General features: G+C 36.5%; 1 protein-coding gene across 3 annotated transcripts in view; it reads right to left on the reverse strand.

The window, feature by feature from the left end:
* Window positions 1-247: 247 nt before the first annotated feature.
* The window catches only part of ttyh3b (tweety family member 3b), a 45,434-nt gene continuing 26,740 nt past the window's right edge, over window positions 248-18,941 (reverse strand). The window contains exons 6-15 of one of the 3 annotated variants that reach the window (XM_067403873.1): window positions 18,621-18,716; window positions 17,086-17,158; window positions 16,285-16,360; window positions 14,481-14,536; window positions 14,300-14,392; window positions 14,099-14,191; window positions 11,616-11,752; window positions 9,379-9,558; window positions 6,604-6,679; window positions 248-3,477 (exon numbers count right to left, since the gene is read on the reverse strand). In XM_067403873.1, coding sequence (XP_067259974.1) covers window positions 3,304-3,477; window positions 6,604-6,679; window positions 9,379-9,558; window positions 11,616-11,752; window positions 14,099-14,191; window positions 14,300-14,392; window positions 14,481-14,536; window positions 16,285-16,360; window positions 17,086-17,158; window positions 18,621-18,716 — 1,054 coding nt within the window. In that variant the 3' untranslated portion in view covers window positions 248-3,303. The remainder of the gene's footprint in view (window positions 3,478-6,603; window positions 6,680-9,378; window positions 9,559-11,615; window positions 11,753-14,098; window positions 14,192-14,299; window positions 14,393-14,480; window positions 14,537-16,284; window positions 16,361-17,085; window positions 17,159-18,620; window positions 18,717-18,941) is intronic. The other 2 variants (XM_067403874.1, XM_067403875.1) reach the window with 2 other exon arrangements.

The raw sequence follows: 18,941 nt of genomic DNA on the forward strand, positions 1-18,941 counted from the left end.
GATCAGTTTTGGAGAATTTGATGTTTCCCCATTCAAAGATAGGGCATGATGCCCAGGATGCCCGAGAGGCGTTTCAAAGATGGCCGCCGAGTGAAATGACTTAAGGGACTTTGCTTCGACCCAATTCTCCATTGCGCTAAATGAAAAAGCACAGCCTGGGCCCTGGAAATTCTGCTATATACATTCTTCGAAAGGTATGTGGGTGAATATGAAAAAAGAATCTTAAGTTTTGCATGAACCATCCCTTTAATACCAAATCAACATAGCAATACCAATGTTCTTTCTAGTGTCTAGTGCTTGTTATAATAATGGCTTTGTATGGATAGCATCCCAGGAACAACACACAAGTTTAGACTACTTTTCTCTATGGCATTTAAACATATAGCAATTTATTAACAGCCCAAATGCATTTTTTTGTTGTTATACTACAATATGATCTATTTTTAAATGTACACCTGCTCACAGACTTCATGCAGTTTTCAAACAAACAAGTGTAAAAATTCTCTCCAAGAACTTTGGCATACGTTCATAGCTTATTTCTTTCCATTTTAAGCATCAAGATTCCAGGGCCAACTTTTTCTTCTTTTTTTTTTTATAGAGCATACCTTGATAAAGTGATTTTCTTTTTCTGTCTTCAGGCACTGATGCTCAACACCCTGCACCAGGTAAGTTCATTTTAATATATTATTAAAACATTGAATCCAGGCTCAGAAAATCAATTTTTCCTGACATGTACAACATCTTAAATCACAAATGAAAAAAACATAAAAAACATGAAAAATCCATAAGAATTGTTATCAAAACATCAATTTATGACGAATCATTATTCACATTTAGAAAGGAGTGAGTAGGCTCATTTGTTATGATCTATACAATAGAAAGCTAACAATATGCTAGGGAAAAAAAATGTGTACATTTACAGAAAGAAAGGTTACTCTATGAAAATGTTAAGAAAGGCAGAATATTTCTTCCTCATATTCCTTCAGTCATGCAACTGCATCATATGGTACAGATTGAATCATAGATCCGAACATTTGGATTGTCTCTATATAATGGTTAGTGGTTGAATACATGTAAATACTGTAAAAAGACTTCAGACCAATTTTACATTTGTGTCTATTGAGTGGTAAGGTGCATTTTTATCCACTACGTTGCTTGTAAAAACAATGACTTTTTCTGTAATATTCTGTGTTTAGTGAAACGTCTAGTGTTGCATTGTTGCTTTTTGTGCGTGAGTGTTTTTCTTCGTGGTTGCCTGACCTGACACTACATGGTCAAAGCACATCTGTGCATGAGTTTTAAGGTTTGGGATACAAGCCCTTTCCTGTTTGCATCCAATCACAGCATCCACTTTTGTTACACAAAAAGATTATTCAAACAACACTCAACCCCAATCGAATGAGGGTGTCACAAAGTCAGAAAAGATACAGCATTATAGCATTTTCCAGTTTAAAACGACATTTCTACCTGCTAATGTAATTTATGACATTTATTAAAATCAAAAGAATCCATAAACACCTACGTTCAAGAATCGCGATGTCTCGAGAGTGGCATTAGATGCCACATTTTACGCATGATAACATTAGCGGTTGATTGGCGTCATGACAACGTCTAAACACTGTTATGTCAGCGTTATGACACTGGATGCAAGTAAATGAAACCAACAATACTGCACTTGGTAAAGACAGCTAGGTTATCTTACACTACATCCACACAAGTCTTACTTAGTGACTGCATGGTAAGGAGGAACTTTCCTCAGTTTCATTGTCCCATCAGTTTTTTTTTTTTTTCCCTTTCCAATTTTTTTTTTTATCTTTATCCTGTGGTGGAAAGGAGGCTAAACCACAAAAGTCCTGTTGGTGGCACACGTCCATTGTCCATATTGCAGATTCATCAACACCACAGAGAAGTGTTTCCCCATTGATGTAAAACAGAAATAAAGAAAAAGGCTGACCATGGTGAAAATCAAATCTGATTGACTACAAAACAAAACACAAAGAAAAATCTCCTGCTAAAGAATGTGAAGCCTGGACAACATGCCTGAACAGAAAAAAAAAGTTTTACATGTGGGGCAGTGGGGAGGCATTTCTCTTTCAGTCCAGGTATCCCTTCTTCTCCTTTTCCACTCCGAGAAAAATTTCCTCCGTTAGAAATATTCACATTTAAAGTGTGCACATACACACGAGCACCCACAAGTGTATTCACAAATTCAAGTGATATGTCTACAAAACATGTACTATTATTTCATCGACATTTTTTTTTTTTTTTTACAGATATTCTTCACTGCAGCTTAAAGCCACGGTAAATGTTGCACTGCACTGTTACACAGAAGATTAGTGCACCAAGTTTGTAGTGTTGATCATTTAGACATTTTTTAAAGTACAAAAACACTTACTATTTACAAAGAGCAAAGCTCGTGAGTTGTGCCGTTTTAAAACACACTCACTAATGCACAAGGCAAACACGCCACGCACGCACGCAAACACACCGTTAGTGTGCTGTGCAATTGTTTCCCTTCTAGAATAAGATACTGAATGTGCATAATGGCTCAAAGGCTTGATGGCTGTCAATTCACACTGTGGTACACCATAGATTACACTGTACTGTTAATACAAAGAATGGCCTTCGATGAACATTTGTTAATCCACAGAGTCACAAGTATGCAGTGAACTTATGAACATTTGTAAACGAGTTAACACCTCCGTTTACGTTAAATTGCTATGATGGATACCTTGGATTGTGGCTGTACTAGTAGAACACTGCCATATTGTCAGGAACTGCAGAGAAAGCGCAAAAGCCGCAACCTTTTTAAACTATATCGACAACAGTGTAATTTTGCAAAATACTTAAAAATAGAACTTTATCATAAAATCAAATGTCATAGTGACATTTCTTGCACAGCACGGCAAGATTATCAAAAATGACAGTGGTATAAACCATCCTGCTGTGGTAATGTGGTCCTGCAGTCCTTGCCAATATGGCTGCCCTGAGAGACTCTCTGTGAGGGTAGTATGGGAGTTACTGTGCAGACAACTGAGAGGAGTCCTCCAGAAGAGGGCAGTGTAGTTGCTGTGATGCATTGTGTGCGATTAGAGGAGTAAAAAATGGCAGTTTCAACAAAAGTTTGGCAGAATGGAGTCTTTAAAAAGCCAGAGTAGATAAGCATGGATGGCTGATTCCGATCTGATAAAGATGTTAGGTTGAATTTCTTTACTGGCAAAGGGCTGAACATCGAGGTGGAGACAAACTTTGTACTGGTGGACTTGACAGGTAGATGACTATTGGTTACACATTCGAGGATGGTTAATGGATGGCGGAGTGGGGTCGGTGGATGGCTGAATTTGGTCGGCTATTGGGAGCTGAGCGGCTGGTCAGGTCTGGTCGCATGTTGGGCTCCAGACCATTCTGGGTTTCTGATGGCCTGGACTGGTCTGGACGGCTGGTTGCCAGATATTTGGCTCTCATGCTTGAGGTGTACTGCAAAACAGGGTGAGAAAAACAAGGAAAAGGGGAGGGAAAACACCATCACATCATTCTGAAGACCATTTTTTTTTTTTCTTTTTTTTTTTTTACAATACAATAGAAAACAACTTTTTTTATCAGAATATGGTTCATAAAATTATTTAGTAAAAGTAAGGAAAAGTTACATTGTTTACATGGCCATTAGGACAGAGTATAACCATAGCGTCTTACAAACATGAAGCACATATAAATATGAACCTCATTCTGTCGCTCTCACTAACTCACTCACATGTGTTACAGACAAACTGACAGTCATTTGGACAGCCTGATGGTTTTTTAAAGCCAAAAGTTACTGTGATTATGCACATTAACATTATGCGATAAGATACTTTTCTCCTCAAGATCGGCTTTTGAGTGCAAATTCCATTAAAAAGAGTGCAATTAATGTGAAAAACAATAGAAAAGAAGAAAATCGGACACTTTAACAAATAGGAAAAGAAAACAGCAGTGGATGAGAATGATACATATAGATACAGAAAATGCAGCTATATGTCGGGGAATATTAACAAATGTTTAGGGTCGGGGTTATAATGTGAGACAGTTTACAGACATGCATGAGGTATGTTTTTCAGATGGGTGAGAAAGAGACAAAATTCATGCATATTTTGAATCATAAAATCCAGAGAAGGAGAGACTAATCCTTAATATATCGACTATTCCAATTCCAGCATGAACAGTCACCAAAAAGCAGCATCCTGGACCATGACATTATTGAGTATCAGATCCTTTCAAAGAAACATGGTTTCTTGGGTGGTCTCTCCAGTCTGGAGTTTGAATACGCATGCGTCACGTCCAGGGCCCATGAACACAGAATCAAAAGGAAAAAACACACACCTAGAAAGTAAGACGGAGTGAAAGCGGCGCTTAGAAGTCAAAGTGTTCTTGTTTTCTGAACTCAAACTAATAGGAGGATGAAGGATGCCCTCGCATGCCAAGTCTGGTTAAAAGAGCTGCGCTGTTCCTTCAAAAAGAGTACCATGCTCCCCTATTCAGTGCGCTTGAACCAGGAGAAGCATTCTCTGGTCTCGTCATTGACTATACATGCAATCATGCAAAATCCAGGATTCTGTAGCAAAACCCACTTCCACTCAATGAGGGGCCTTGACTTAAAAATAAGAAGAAAATGAATGCCATCTCAGAATATGCTTTAAAGGAATACTTTACCCCCCAAAATTGCATAATCTATCACCATTTACTCCAAACCCATACAATGTTCTTCCATAAAATACAAAAAGAGAAATTTCTAAAAAGGTTCATGCAGCCCTTTTTTCATACAATGCATGTGAATGGAAATGGACCATCAAAATGACAAAAAATGCACCATATAATACCCTAAAAGTAGACTATAGAAACCATGCATTATATTCCAAGTCATAAAAAAGCTTTGTGTGAGGAACAGACCGAATCTTCCCTTTTTACATCTAACTAGTGTGATCAAAAATAAAGATTTTTCATTAAAAATGGATTCTGAATATTTGAAATTTTCATTTTTTTCGCAGCACTGATATCTCGCACTGGTACTCGCTCTCTCTTCTCTCAGATTTTTGTAGACATGATTATGGCATTTGATACTTCCACACAGATTTGCAATGAGAAGCATTTGTAAACCATTTACATTTGTGAAGTAAAATAATTAAAGTGTTAGTTCATCCAAAAATTGTATTTCTGTCATTAAGTACTCACCCTCATGTCGTTCCAAACCTGCAAGACCTTCGCTCATCTTCGGAAGACAAATTTTAAGGTATTTTTGATTTATTCTCCCATAGAAAGCAACAAAATTACCACATTCAAGGTCCAGAAAAGTAGTAAAGACATTGTTAAAATAGTCCATGTGACTGCAGTGGTTCATCCTTAATGTTATGAAGCGATGAGAATACTTTTTGTGTGCAAAAGCAAAACAAAAATAATGGCTTTATTCAACTACTTTTCCTTTTCCTTTTCCCTGTCAGTCTCCTACACAGTCGACATAGTAAGCACAGTGCAAGGCTTCTGTGTTCTACGTCAAAACGCAGACTGAGTATTGGCCAGCTCCTGTGTCAGCATCACACGTATGTGTTGTGGTGCTCACGTGAACAGTGCCGGCCAATACTGAGCCGGCATTCGGACGTAAACACGGAAGTTCTGCACTGCGTACACTGTGTCAACTGCATAGGAGACTCTTGGATTTCATCAAAAATATCTTAATTTATGTTCTGAAGAAGAATGAAGGTCTTGCGGGTTTGGAACGACATCAGGGTGAGTACTTAATGTCAGAAACTTCAATTTTGGGTGAGCTATCCCTTTAATAAACTTAATATGTAAGTGTTTTTTGACAGTGCAGTTGTATTATAATAGTAATCTATTTCTTTCTTAATAATAATAATTATTTCCCCATGGTATTGAAAGTGGTATTGAATGTCAATATTTTTCAAGGTATTGTATCAAAGTTTGAAACTCCAGTATTGTGACAACACTACGTCTAACAATTGCAGTTTAGGTCTGTTCCTCACATAAAGCTATCGTAAGACTTCACTGGTTGTATAAATAACTTTTACAGTGCTTTTTTGTCAGGTTTGGGCTATGTCATTCCCATTGGCATTTACATTTATTGTATGGAAAAGAGAACCTTTCATTTAAAGTTCAAAGGAAGAAAATATGCAAATGATGACATAAATTTGGCTCGTGCCATCTCACCTTGTTGTTTGTGAGGACTTTTTTGTGGCGGTCATACAAAGACGACTTGTCATTAGTGTCGCATACAGGCTGCCAAAATGACCTTCCAGACTCTTTATGTGTGTGTTGACAGTGTTCATGAATATACTATAACTATGCTAAAATCGAAGTTTGACAGTTGTCAAAGCTGGTATTTTTATGAACTCATCAGTAAGAGACAGGCATAAATACTACCTCTGTAACATCCTGTTTTCTGGATTATCTAAACAATTTAGGGCAACTACAAATCAGTTATGTCAATCATGGGGCAGGGTTGGAGGAAGATCCATGCCATCTAATAAAAGAGTAACTGAATGTGTGACATTGCGCTAAATAACGACTGTACATCTACAGACATGTGTGTTTGTGTAAATGTGCTTGTGCACTTACTGACGGTGGGGGGGATTCTCTGCCAATGAGTGGCGTGTTCTCGCACCGAGGGGTCTGAAAGTTAGCATTCTGGCTCCTGCGTCACAAACGAGACACCAGTTACTCTGACTCCCTCTTCACGGGAGGGATTTCCACACCGCGAACTTTACAAATCTGACATAAAGCTTTGAACTGCAGGGTAGGATTAATGCGCAAAGCCATTGAGTGATACCACTATGCACTATATTGAGTCATATCCGGTATATATGTAGAGGTACATGATAGATGTCACTTGGGATGTGTGAAACATCATCTATCACAGTAAAACTCATTGCACAAGCTGAATTATCTACTTTAGGGCTGCAAGATATATCGTTTTAGTATTGATATCGCAATGTGAGCATCTGCAATAGTCACATTGCAGGATGTGCGATATCAAGTAAAGTGATCCTAGTTGATCTGTATGGACCAGGCACCACGGTTCAAAACGCACGTGATTCTCAGATTAATTGCAGTTTAACCATCATAGAACGAAAGTTTATTATTTGCACGTTTTAGGTCCTGTTAGTTTAAACATTCAAGCACAAGAAGACATGGAAAATAACTCAATTAGGAACTCGCGTGCTGTTTTCTATACGCACCCACAGAGCAATGCAGACAGCACACGAACACCGAATTCCGTTCTCTTTCATGTATATTTGAGTTTAAACGGACACATATATGCAAAATTATGGCTTACATTAACAAACAACTAAAACCCTGTTTATATGCATTGCATTAAGATGTGTTTTAGTAGACAAGTGAGACACATTCTTTTTTACACCTGGTGTTTTACACCCCGTCTCTTTTGTCCACTTTCAACCACTTCTGTCCTGATTTCTTCGAGAGGTGGGTCTATGGGCAGGTAAATGTAGGGTTTTTTTTCAGATCTTTCGATCTAATGGACAAAATAAGGTTGCGCAATTTACATATGAATACGCTTGTAGACGATGGAAAAACATACGGAGAGCATTTCTGCTCTGACAGCCATAAGACCACGCCGAACGCGGTGAGTGCGTATTTGAAACATTGTGCTTGGTATGTTTTTCATCTACAAACCAAACTTGAGTCTCCAGCGGACAAAGTTTAAAGGGATAGTTCACCCAAAAATGTGATGTTTATCTGCTTACCCCCAGCACATCCAAGATGTAGGTGACTTTGTTTCTTCAGTAGAACACAAATGATGATTTTTAACTGCAACCGCTGCCGTCTGTCAGTCAAATAATAAGAGTGAATGGGAACTCGAACAATAAGAGTCGAAAACACTTCCATAGACAAATCCAAATTAAACCCTGCGGCTCGTGACAACACATTGATGTCCTAAGACACGAAACGATCGGTTTGTGTGAGAAACCGAACAGTATTTATATCATTTTTTACCTCTAAAACGCCACTATGTCCAACTGCGTTCTGCACTCGTTTAGTGAGGTCTGATCACGCTCTGACAACGACAGTGTAGTCTCGCACTCATTGAAGTATAAAAGCGCGAGACAAAAATGATGTAAAAAAATGATATAAACACTGTTCGGTTTCTCGCACAAACCGATCGTTTCGTGTCTTAGGACATCAATGTGTCGTCACGAGCCGCAGGGTTTAATTTGGATTTGTGTACGGAAGTGTTTTCGACTCTTATTGTTCGAGTTCCCATTCACTCTTATTATAAGACTGACAGACGGCAGCGGTTGCAGTTAAAAATCATCATTTGTGTTCTACTGAAGAAACAAAGTCACCTACATCTTGGATACGCTGGGGGTAAGCAGATAAACATCAAATTTAAATTTTTGGGTGAACTATCCCTTTAAATCTCTCTGGCTAGTGCGCTTCCCATAATGTTTACACATTAGGTCAGTAGGTGAAGAGTAGGCTGTCTTTTGTGGCTGTTCGAACGCATTCAACCACATGAGCATCTAGACTATGAAAGCAATCCAGTCGAATGCGCTTTCAACTAACTCTTTGGAAGTGGACCCTGTTTACACCTTTATTTAGCATGGTCCACTTGTGATCCAATCGACCAAAACGCATCTTAATACCAGCTGTAAACAGGGCCTGAGAAAGAAAACGGATGCATATCATTATATTGGATCTGTGCGTTCTGTCTTAAAGTGACAGTAGCCTAATGTACAACAACAAAAAAATATAAAGAGAAAATCATTTTTTGGAGCTTTAACAAAGATTAATTATATTTAATTTAAAAGACTATGCAGTGTTATTTTACATTTGCTTATTCAATTTCTGTACCTGAGTTTTGTTAGACTTACCTGATAAAGCATTGTTTATTTCATTTCTATCTTTGTTCTATTGTATTTATCTATGCTTGTAATTTGTTCGTTTTCTATGCAGATTCACTTCCCTACAAAATCACCCCAATCATTCTAGAATGATTAATTCTTTCCAAATCGAGCTATTCGAGTCATCTGGTGAAATTGTTCCTCATATCGCGCAATATAAACTGCAGAAAAACAAAATACCGCAATGGCAGTTTTTTCCAATATCGTGCAGCCCTAATGTACTTATACTTCCCATGCCATATATGTTTTTTTCTATGCGACGTTTACGGGCTCTATATTTATAATAACTTTAATCAAGAAGTAAAACCCATGCAGTATTAACAACTGAAATCTGAAAACCTACAGTAAATACAGCAAAGCCCATGCAGTAATCTATGCTTGCGAACCTATACTACAGGACCTGTAATACCGGTACGGTCCTTCAAATCCAGCCCATGCATTAGGATGAGTTTAGCGTGGCTACACTCACATGTACTCAGTGACTGGTGCGTTGCTGACAGTGTGTGCCGCAGCGGGGAGACTAGCCTCGCTGCCGTAGGTGCTGCTGCCACAGCTGTACAGGCTAGGCATGTGCACGCGGTACAGGTTATCGTGCGGCGCTCGCGGGCCGAGTGTGGCCGAAGTCTCATCGCCATCCTCCTCCTCAGACCTTCAGACAAATTAGCACAGGTCAAACACGTGCCCCTGGGTCAGAGGGGAGGGCAGGGCAAAAGTCTCTCCTTTCACTAGACCACTTTAAAACCAGTTTTCATGCCATCTTCATATTGACTCCACAGCATACTGATGGGAACTGGTAAACTGACGTTTAATGCTTTCGTTTTCCCAGTTTCATCTCTGTCAGTTTACATGACAAAAGGCAAAGTGCTATTGAGAGTGAATTTTCATGACTATGAGGGAATATATAGGCCTGTTTTTTAGAAATAAAAAAAAATAAACTTAAGCTAGAATCTTTGCATGCTTTATATGAATAACATGCATTCAGATTAAATTTGATCTCATTCAATTCCACACTTACAGTGAGTAGAACAAATAAATTCTTTAAATAAATTCTCTACACCTTTTAGCCAACCAATGTGCTTTTGGAGATATATTGCATGATATTTTAGAAATGGCTGTAAAAAAAAAAAAATGTAATTAAATTAAAATACATTTTAAACTTTCAAAATATTCAAATAGAAAACAGTTATTTTAAATTGTAATATTTCACAGTATTACTGTTTTTACCTTTTTTTTATTAAAAAAATGAATGGTAGTGTACATTATATTTTTATATATATATATAATTAAATTAAATGTTGAATTAAAATAATTAAATTTAAAAAATTTGACCTCTTCAGAGTCAGACTGTTGACTAGGAAATGTAATGTACATGGAATCTTGATTTTAAGATTTAAAATCTCTTGATTTTAAAAGCCACTTTTAATATTCATGATTTTTAATGGCTCACTGAATGTTGTGGTTGAACTAATTAGGAAACAGTTTATCTGCCAACTGATGGAAAAACTAGGCTCATTACACCTGTTTCAAACCAATCATTTTTAGAATCTGTGTAAACTTGGCAGTCAGGATGCTAAAACAAACAACTGACAAAAAAAATAAAAAAATAAAACTTGTGGTAATTTTGGAATGGGGCAGAATCTCCATTTAATTTTTTTCGTATGTATTTGCTTTAATACATGTGCATAGTCAATGTAAAAAATGAGTAAATAAATAAAAGTCAAAACAATCCTACAGCCATAGAGGAAGTGAAAGTACTAAAATGATGCTAGTCATAAGCAATTCAAGGAAACTTAAAAAATAAAAAAAACATCACAAAAACTACTGTGGATGTCCATTGCACGTCCAATGGATTGTCCTCAGTAACCATTGAACGTTCTCTCAGTGATCTGAGTCATGCATTAAATCAACAAACACCCACTATGAGATTTGAAACATAAAAAAGGAGGGGGGGACGCATTTTAAAGAAAAGGAATAAAATAAGGAAAAGAAAAAGTGGATCTGTGAAGGTGTAGATTTGGATGCCACTTTGATCAAGATATCTTTTGTTCATGTAACTCTTAGCAGACCTTTTCCAAACCACCTTGCCAAGTGTGTAATCTAAGCAAATGAACAGTTTCACATCACCAACATAGTTTCAATGATGATGATACTCTTCACAAATGCACATCAGCCTTGCTTGCAGTTTCAAGATAGTCCAAAGGGAGGCAGCATCTTCCACAGAAATATCAGTCTGCCTTTGCACAGAATTTGGAATAGGGTCTCTTTGTTCTGTCCCTTTGCATAGAAAGCACTGACGCAGACAGATGCTACACCGTGAGTCAAATACCAAGTACCTCCATCGCCTTGATTCAAATGACTCCTTTCAAAATATACTATTTTTCTTTCATATGCAAGCTATATTTAGGTTACCCATTGTGCACTACAAAAGCAAGTGTGTTGCTCACACATACTACAGGGCAGTGGGTTTTCCAAATCTATGACACAAAGAGGAATGAACGACAAGACAACAGAAACTACACAGTCATGAGAAGATGATTAATATGTGAAAACAGAAGGAGCAGTTGTGAAAAAAAGCATTAAACATACGTGACTGGCAGTCAATACTATGTCCATGAAATTAAGACCTTGTCTATCTACTGGAGCTGCGTTTAAGGTACTTTGCCCTCCTGCACCCTCCCCCCTCTCTTTTGACCCTTGCCCTCTCACCTCTTGCTCTGCCAGGTGTGAGGCACACTGCAAACGATGGAGCTAAACATTAGCGCAGTGACGAATGAGAACAGGACCAGATAAATCAGCCCCTCGACTCCATCGTAACACAGTCCAGTCAGAGCCTGGACATAGTCCTGTGAGACATAAAGAAAAGGATAAAAACAGTCTGCTCTTGTTGTATAAGTCTTTGCACACTGTAAAGGAAGTGGCATTCATGTAAATTAATTTGCACAGGAAGTACAAACACAATCATGGGAAGCAATATATTGGTGTTCCTTCAACTTTGGACATGTCCCTTGTGTCCCAGGGTTTGATTTTTATTGAAGGGTTAGTTCACCTAATAATGAAAATTCTGTCATCATTTACTCACCCTCATGTTGTTCCAAACCCACAAAAGTCTTTTGTTCACCTTCCGAACACAAATGAAGATATTTTTTTTAAAAATCTGAGCAATTTCTGTCCCTCCATTGACAGCTACGCTACTACAGCTTTGACTTCAAAAAGTTCAGAAAGACTTTGACACTTCAAAAAGTTCACAAAAGAGATGAATCGAGCGGTTTAGTCCAAATTTTCTGAAGAGACTCGATCACTTTATATGCTGAACAGGCTGAATTTAGACTTTTATTCACATATAAACACAGATCAGTGAACATAAACAGAAGCTCAACCGAACCTGCTTGACGTGCGAGAACAAACCTCACTGTTTCTTGAGGAAGCTCAAACGTGCTGCGTAACACACGAATATGAATCTCATTGGTTCTTACATGTCAAAAGAACATGCTTGAGCTTCCATTTACAACAACTGATGTTTGCGTTGATCAATATTTATAAGTGAATAAAAGCCTAAATTCAATCTGTTCAGCATATAAAGCGATCAATTCTCTTAAGAAAATTTGGACTAAACCACTCGATTCATGTGGATTAGTTTTACGATCTCTTTATGAACTTTTTGAAGTGTCAAAGTGGTAGTTGTGTATACTGTCAATGGTGGGGCTCAGATTTAAAAATATCTTAATTTCTCTAAAAAAGTCTTACAGGTTTGGAATGACAGGAGGGTGGGTAAATGATGATAGAATAGTTCATTTTTGGGTGAACCATCCCTTTAAAAATAACAGACACACTTTCTTTTTCTTATACACTACTGTTTAAAAGTTTGGGGTAGGCAAGTTTTTTTAATAGTTTTGAAAAAGGTCTCTTTTAACTCTTTTCTATTTAAATATATTTATAAATGGCAAAGTTGAACTTTCAATAGTCATTAATCCAGTCTTCAGCATCACATGATCCTTAAGAAATCATTCTAATATTCTTTGATGAATAGAAAGTTTAAAATAACAGCATTTATTTTCAACAAAAAAGAAAAAAACTTGAACAACTGAATGCGTCATTGCTGAATAAAAGGATTTATTCTCTCTCTCTCCCTCTCTCTCTCTCAAAAAAAAGAAGTCTTACTGACCCCAAACTTTGGAATATGTCTTAAACTTTTTACCATCATTAATTTTTGCTATTTTTCAAAAAGCATTGTATGTACTGGCTTTGATTTACCCTTGTCCCAGACCCATATTTTCAAGTTAATACTATTTAAATCCATCATAAAAGTCACATTTACAATAACAATTATTACAAAGATAATAATAGTGGAACAAAATATTAAAAAGTAAAATAAATAAATATATATAAAAAAATATAATATAAAATTGTGCTGCTTAAAGTTTTTTGTAAGACAGAGGTCAGAGGCAACATATTTTAACATTAACAATCATATCATTTTGTCACAATACAGAATTAACTTTGCAGTGTAAAGACATCTAAAGTGAAGTAAACAAAAATATTTTTGTATATTTTCCATCTTAAAGGTGCTAAAGAGGATCTTTTCGTCGACTGAGAAACCAAAGGCTGTTAGTGAGTTTTTGAAATGAGCGCATGCTTAAGAACGGCCCCCCTCCTTCAGAGCTCATTTCGAGGGTACACCTCCCAAAACATGTGCACGAGTATTGGAACACGAGTGTTTAACACCGGCATTCGCTGTGTTGTGTTAGTGGATTCATTATGTTGGACTCACCGCAGGTAACTCATAATCTGCAGTTGTTACTCCTGTCTCCTGACAAAAACATTGCATGTGGCGCCTGTGGAGTGTGGAAAGTTACTGGAGCGCGCAGCCGCGCTCGTCTCTCACAAAGAACGTCATGGCAGTGATTGACAAGCCAGAGGGCCAATCCGCGCACGTCTTTCACAAGGAACGTAATGGCAGTGATTGACAAGCCAGAGAGCCAATGATCGCGTAAAAGATGTAAGGCCCTACCTCGTGCACAGATGATGTATATTAATATTATTACTTTCAGTGCACCTAATAAATAGTCTTTTATCAGTTAGTAAAGACAGTTTCAAGTAATATTGCAAAAATGTATAAAACAAAACATCCTATTTAGCACCTTTAACTTAAGATGAGCCATAAAAAAGCTCTAAACAAAACACACACATACCATGTGCAGGCTCCGGCAATCGACCAGGGCAGTGAGGTGGTGGAGGCTGACTTCAGTGGAGTTTAACACCGCCTGCATCTCCTCCAGGTTACTCTGTTAACCAACCCAGAGAGAGAGACAAAGAACATAAACATATAAACATCCCAATACTGAGTAAAGCCACACTCAGTTTTACTCTTAAAGACATCCGCAATCACACACCTTTGTCTTGGGGAATTCTCTGATAGCTGAACGCAAGAGCTCAGAAACATCATCCTGCATCTCCACAAGAGCTTTATGGCTCCCAGAGAGTTTCTGCAAATCAGAAGAATAATTTATAAGTCATGAAAGAGAACAAGAGGGATAATGCGAAAGAGAACAGAGAGAGCGAGTAATTAAATACCTGCTGAAATGGGTTGGTCTGTCCCATGCTGCACTTCAGATAATACTGCAGGATATCTAACACACATATAGAATAAATTATGATAAATACATATGTATTCCAGTAAATATGATCATTGTTTTACTCGTCATCGCAAAAGGACAGGTTTCCGCAACATTCCTCTCATCTTCCGTAGATCAACAAACAGATCATCCTTATTAGATAACTAAATTATTGTTGAAATGACTCTGCGAAGAAAACAGCTGATGCAAACTAACAAACTGTAGCAGTAAATCTGTTGGAAGCAGTACATCTCATACTCAAGCAGTACTCTCATGAGTCACTGTGACCTGCTAGTTCATTATTTACTAAGCCAGCTGGTTGAGATTACGGACAATGCCAACTAGCTTCATTTGTTATGATATCAAGTTTGTTTTCTGTGTATGTGTGATGTGTCTGTGAAAGAGATGACTGTAAAGATGCTGGATTGATCTGAACCTTATTACTGCGTGTTTGTGTGCTAGAAAAATGAGAGAATGAGAGGAGCAGCAGTGCAATGACCTCAGGCAGAGGTTTAATGATTAATTAACCTCAAGATTTAAATCATCACACTCTTAGTAGGTGCAGATGTAAAAATAGAAAATAAATCATGAAACGTCACTGTAAGAAATCCCATGTACTGGCCAATAAAATAGCATAATTTTCACTCTAAAATAAGTTTGAGTGAATTTTAATAAATAATGTGTAAACTAATTTTAATTTCAGTAACTTTGCAGCTTTGGTGAACATAAGATTATGCATTTATTTAATCAAAAATACAGTAAAACAGCAATAAACATTGTGGAATATTCATATAATATATTATTTAAAATAACTTTCCTATGATGGCAAAGCTGAATTTTCAGCATCATTACTCCAGTCTTCAGTGTCACATGATCCTTCAGAAATCATTCTAATATGATGATTTGGTGCTCAAGAAACATTATTATCAATGTTGAAAACAGTTTTTGCTGCTTGATATTTTTGTGCAAACTATGATACACATTTTTTCATGATTCTTTTATGAATGTAAAGTTTAAAAAACATTTTTACTGTCACTTTTGATATATTTTAACACATCCTTGAATAAAAGTATTAATTTCTTTAAAACACACAAATATGCAGGAGGAAGTAAATGCACAACAGTACAATTATTTAGAGGATTTACTGGCCCACAGACACGCTTCGTGAAACAGTGAAGAGCGAATGCTTCCAGCAATGAAGCATAAGTGTGTATGCAAGTGGGAATGAGTGCGGATTGTGAATGTGTTGTGCAGAGGCTGAGAGGGTCATGAATCGTATCCACTGTGGGAACTAATTAGCAATGTCCAGGAAAGCCAAGGTCTGAGAGCAGGATACAAAACCTGCTTTGTATATATACACCATTTAAGAAAGCCTCCTCTGCATAGCAATGCTTCAGAACATTTGAAGCAATGAATGAATGAGAGCGATTGTGAGCGTACACATTTACTGTGGGGAGTATTGAGTTCAAGACTCGATACACATCGATATGCATTGAATTTTCAGTGTATGATGTAATTAATAAAATGCAAATCATTGAAATGAATGGTATCAACGTGTAGTGAATCTGAGTTCAGCATTTATTACTATATTTAATATGTACTATATACTAGATTTGTAAACTTATGCATCTGTCTGCATATAATTGTCTACACTGACTTTTTTGTGATCTGAGCCTTGTCACAAGCATTTCAATACCCAGTGAACCCTGTGTAAACTGTGCAAAAGAGTAAATATAAACTGGACTTGACTTGGGAGTACATACCTTGGTTGATAACGGCGTTATCACGTGTCACTTTGGTGATGTAAGAGTCAGGGGCAACACAAAAATCACTGGCAGTCTGAGGAAGAGAACAAGACATGAAGCACGGCTACACACCCTCAAACACAAAACACAAACACTCAAATACAGGCACAAAGACACAAACGGTTCAAATGGTTATGCACATTTAAATGACTAACGTCACATATTTGTTTAATTATCTTTAATTCTCATTTCAAACATACACTACGATTCAAAAGTTTGGGGTCAATATGATTTTTTTTAAGCAATTAATACTTTTATTTAGCAAGAAGATCAAAACTGACAATTAAGACATTTACATTTTTAAAAAAGCAGCAAAAACTGTTTTCAACATTATTATTATTATTAATAAGAAATGTTTCTTGAGCACCAAATCATCAAATCGTGTGACACTGATGACTGGAGTAATGATGCTGAAAATCATTACTGGAATAAAATGCATTTAAAAATATATTAGAATAGAAAACAGTTATTTTAAATTGTAATAATATTACAATATTACTGTTTGTACTGTATTTTTTAATTTTTTTAAATAAATGCCTTGGTGAACATAATAGACTACTATCAGAAACATTAAAAATCTTACTGAACCCACACTTTTTTATATACTTATTTTATTACATATAATTCCAATATTTTCCTGAATAATATAATTCACATAATTTGGCTCTATTTAGTGAGTTTATGATTCAAACTCTCTTTAGACCTCAATAGAGCCAAAGAGAAATATCAGCATAAAGGTGAAGAGAATCATTTACGCACCACAGCAACAGAAAACTCCAGCCCAAGTGAAGCCCAGCTGATCACCAGTGTCAGCACACCTAGCAAACAAACACTGAAGGAGAGAAATAGAGTAAGATTATTACCACAGAAAATAATTTGCACTCATCCAAGCATGAAAGCCTATTCCAGTAGACCCCAAAAACAAACTCAAGAGCACAATATGGCCTCTTTAACTGCACAAAACTGTACAAAAATGTGTGTTTTTTGAGTTTTCTTTTGATGGTGGGACCAGGCGGATGAGCGTCCAGTTATTACAGTGAACAAAGCCTAAATGTTTCTGTGTTGTTTATAGATATTTTCTGCTTGGTTTCTTTTTAAACTTGTTTAGGCTCATGGTGAGTAACCCAGTTAGTAAACATCTCTGGGGACTCAAACAACCTCCTCCCACTGACCAAATGTGCTTTTAGATACACATGCGCCCTCAAACACCAACAGAAACACAACATGTACACAACACACAGCAGAAGAGGTGTCTAATTGCAGCAGAAGGAGTGAGAAAGTGAGTCAGAGTGAATCAAGGGGAGATCTTCACCCTCCCTTGTATACTAAATAGATTTCGTTTTGCCTGAATCCATCTCTCCGCTGACAACTCCTCTCTGATTCGTGTTCTCTCTCTCTCTCTCTCTCTCTCCATTTCTAAAGGCTTTCACAGAATGGATCTCAATTTTGCATAGTTACAGGCTAAAAATAGGCATTTTCACACAATGATTTTCAACCTGAAAATTTCCAAACTGAAAACGTAAAGTAACCTGAGGCACATCTTGCAATGCACCAGGAAAACAAGAAATTGTTTATGATTTATCCAGAAATATCATGTGATCTTGCATTGTAACATTGACATTCATTTTTCTTTTTTCTTATACTGTAGTATTTTTTTGTTGTGAGTCAAAGTCAGTTACATTTATTTAAGTTCTACTGGCACAAGTTCAATTCCAGGTCATTTTACAATCTCATTTTGCTCTTTACACTACATTGTCATGTCACATCTCAAACTGCCCTGCTAAATTTAATAAATCCATTAACATTAAATGTTATTTTAGCAGCATTTATATACTATTATAATATTTTTAATTAGCTTTCAACTTTATGTTTTTGTTTCTATTCAGCTTTCATTTATTTTTTTTAAGTTTTTAAAATAATTTTAGTACTTAAACTAATTTCAGTTCAGTATTTCAGTTCTTATTTTTATTTTAATATTTATATATATATTTTTTTTTTCAATTAATTAAAATTTTATACAGTGAAACTGTAAAAAAATATTAAATACATATAACACAAATATTGGATTAAATAGTATACTTTTATTTTTAGATTTAAAAGAAAACAATCATATTTTTGGTACTAAATGAAATTAAAAATGATAAAAGGAATGCTATATTTTGTCCAAAAGTAATAAGTCACTTTTTAAAGGTACAGAAAAGGTTCATTAGGCAATCTTTTGTGATCGATCACATGGGTGGCTATTGTGTGTGATATCAACTAATAACATGTGTTTATCATTTTTTTGCACTTACCTGATCAAGATGCTTCTAGAGTTGCGTATGAGACCAACCAAAACGAGCAGGCAGATAACAACATCAAAGAGCAGCAGGCCCAGATAACCCAACCACCTACAAAACACACATCAACACATGAATCATGATCACTTACAGGTGGCTGGATATTATCCTTATAACTGTCCAAAAGTAGGAACAGGTCTGGACTTATTGAAAAACTTTCGTGTGTACTCTACTTTGTAACATCTTTGGACATTTAAGTCATACTTAGGCCTGAAAGTCACAGAATTAGATAAAAAATATGAAAGCATGTGTCATCTGCAAACAAATCACGCTAGA

Source organism: Chanodichthys erythropterus, chromosome 12, assembly GCF_024489055.1.
Source record: "Chanodichthys erythropterus isolate Z2021 chromosome 12, ASM2448905v1, whole genome shotgun sequence".
NCBI lineage: Eukaryota > Metazoa > Chordata > Actinopteri > Cypriniformes > Xenocyprididae > Chanodichthys > Chanodichthys erythropterus.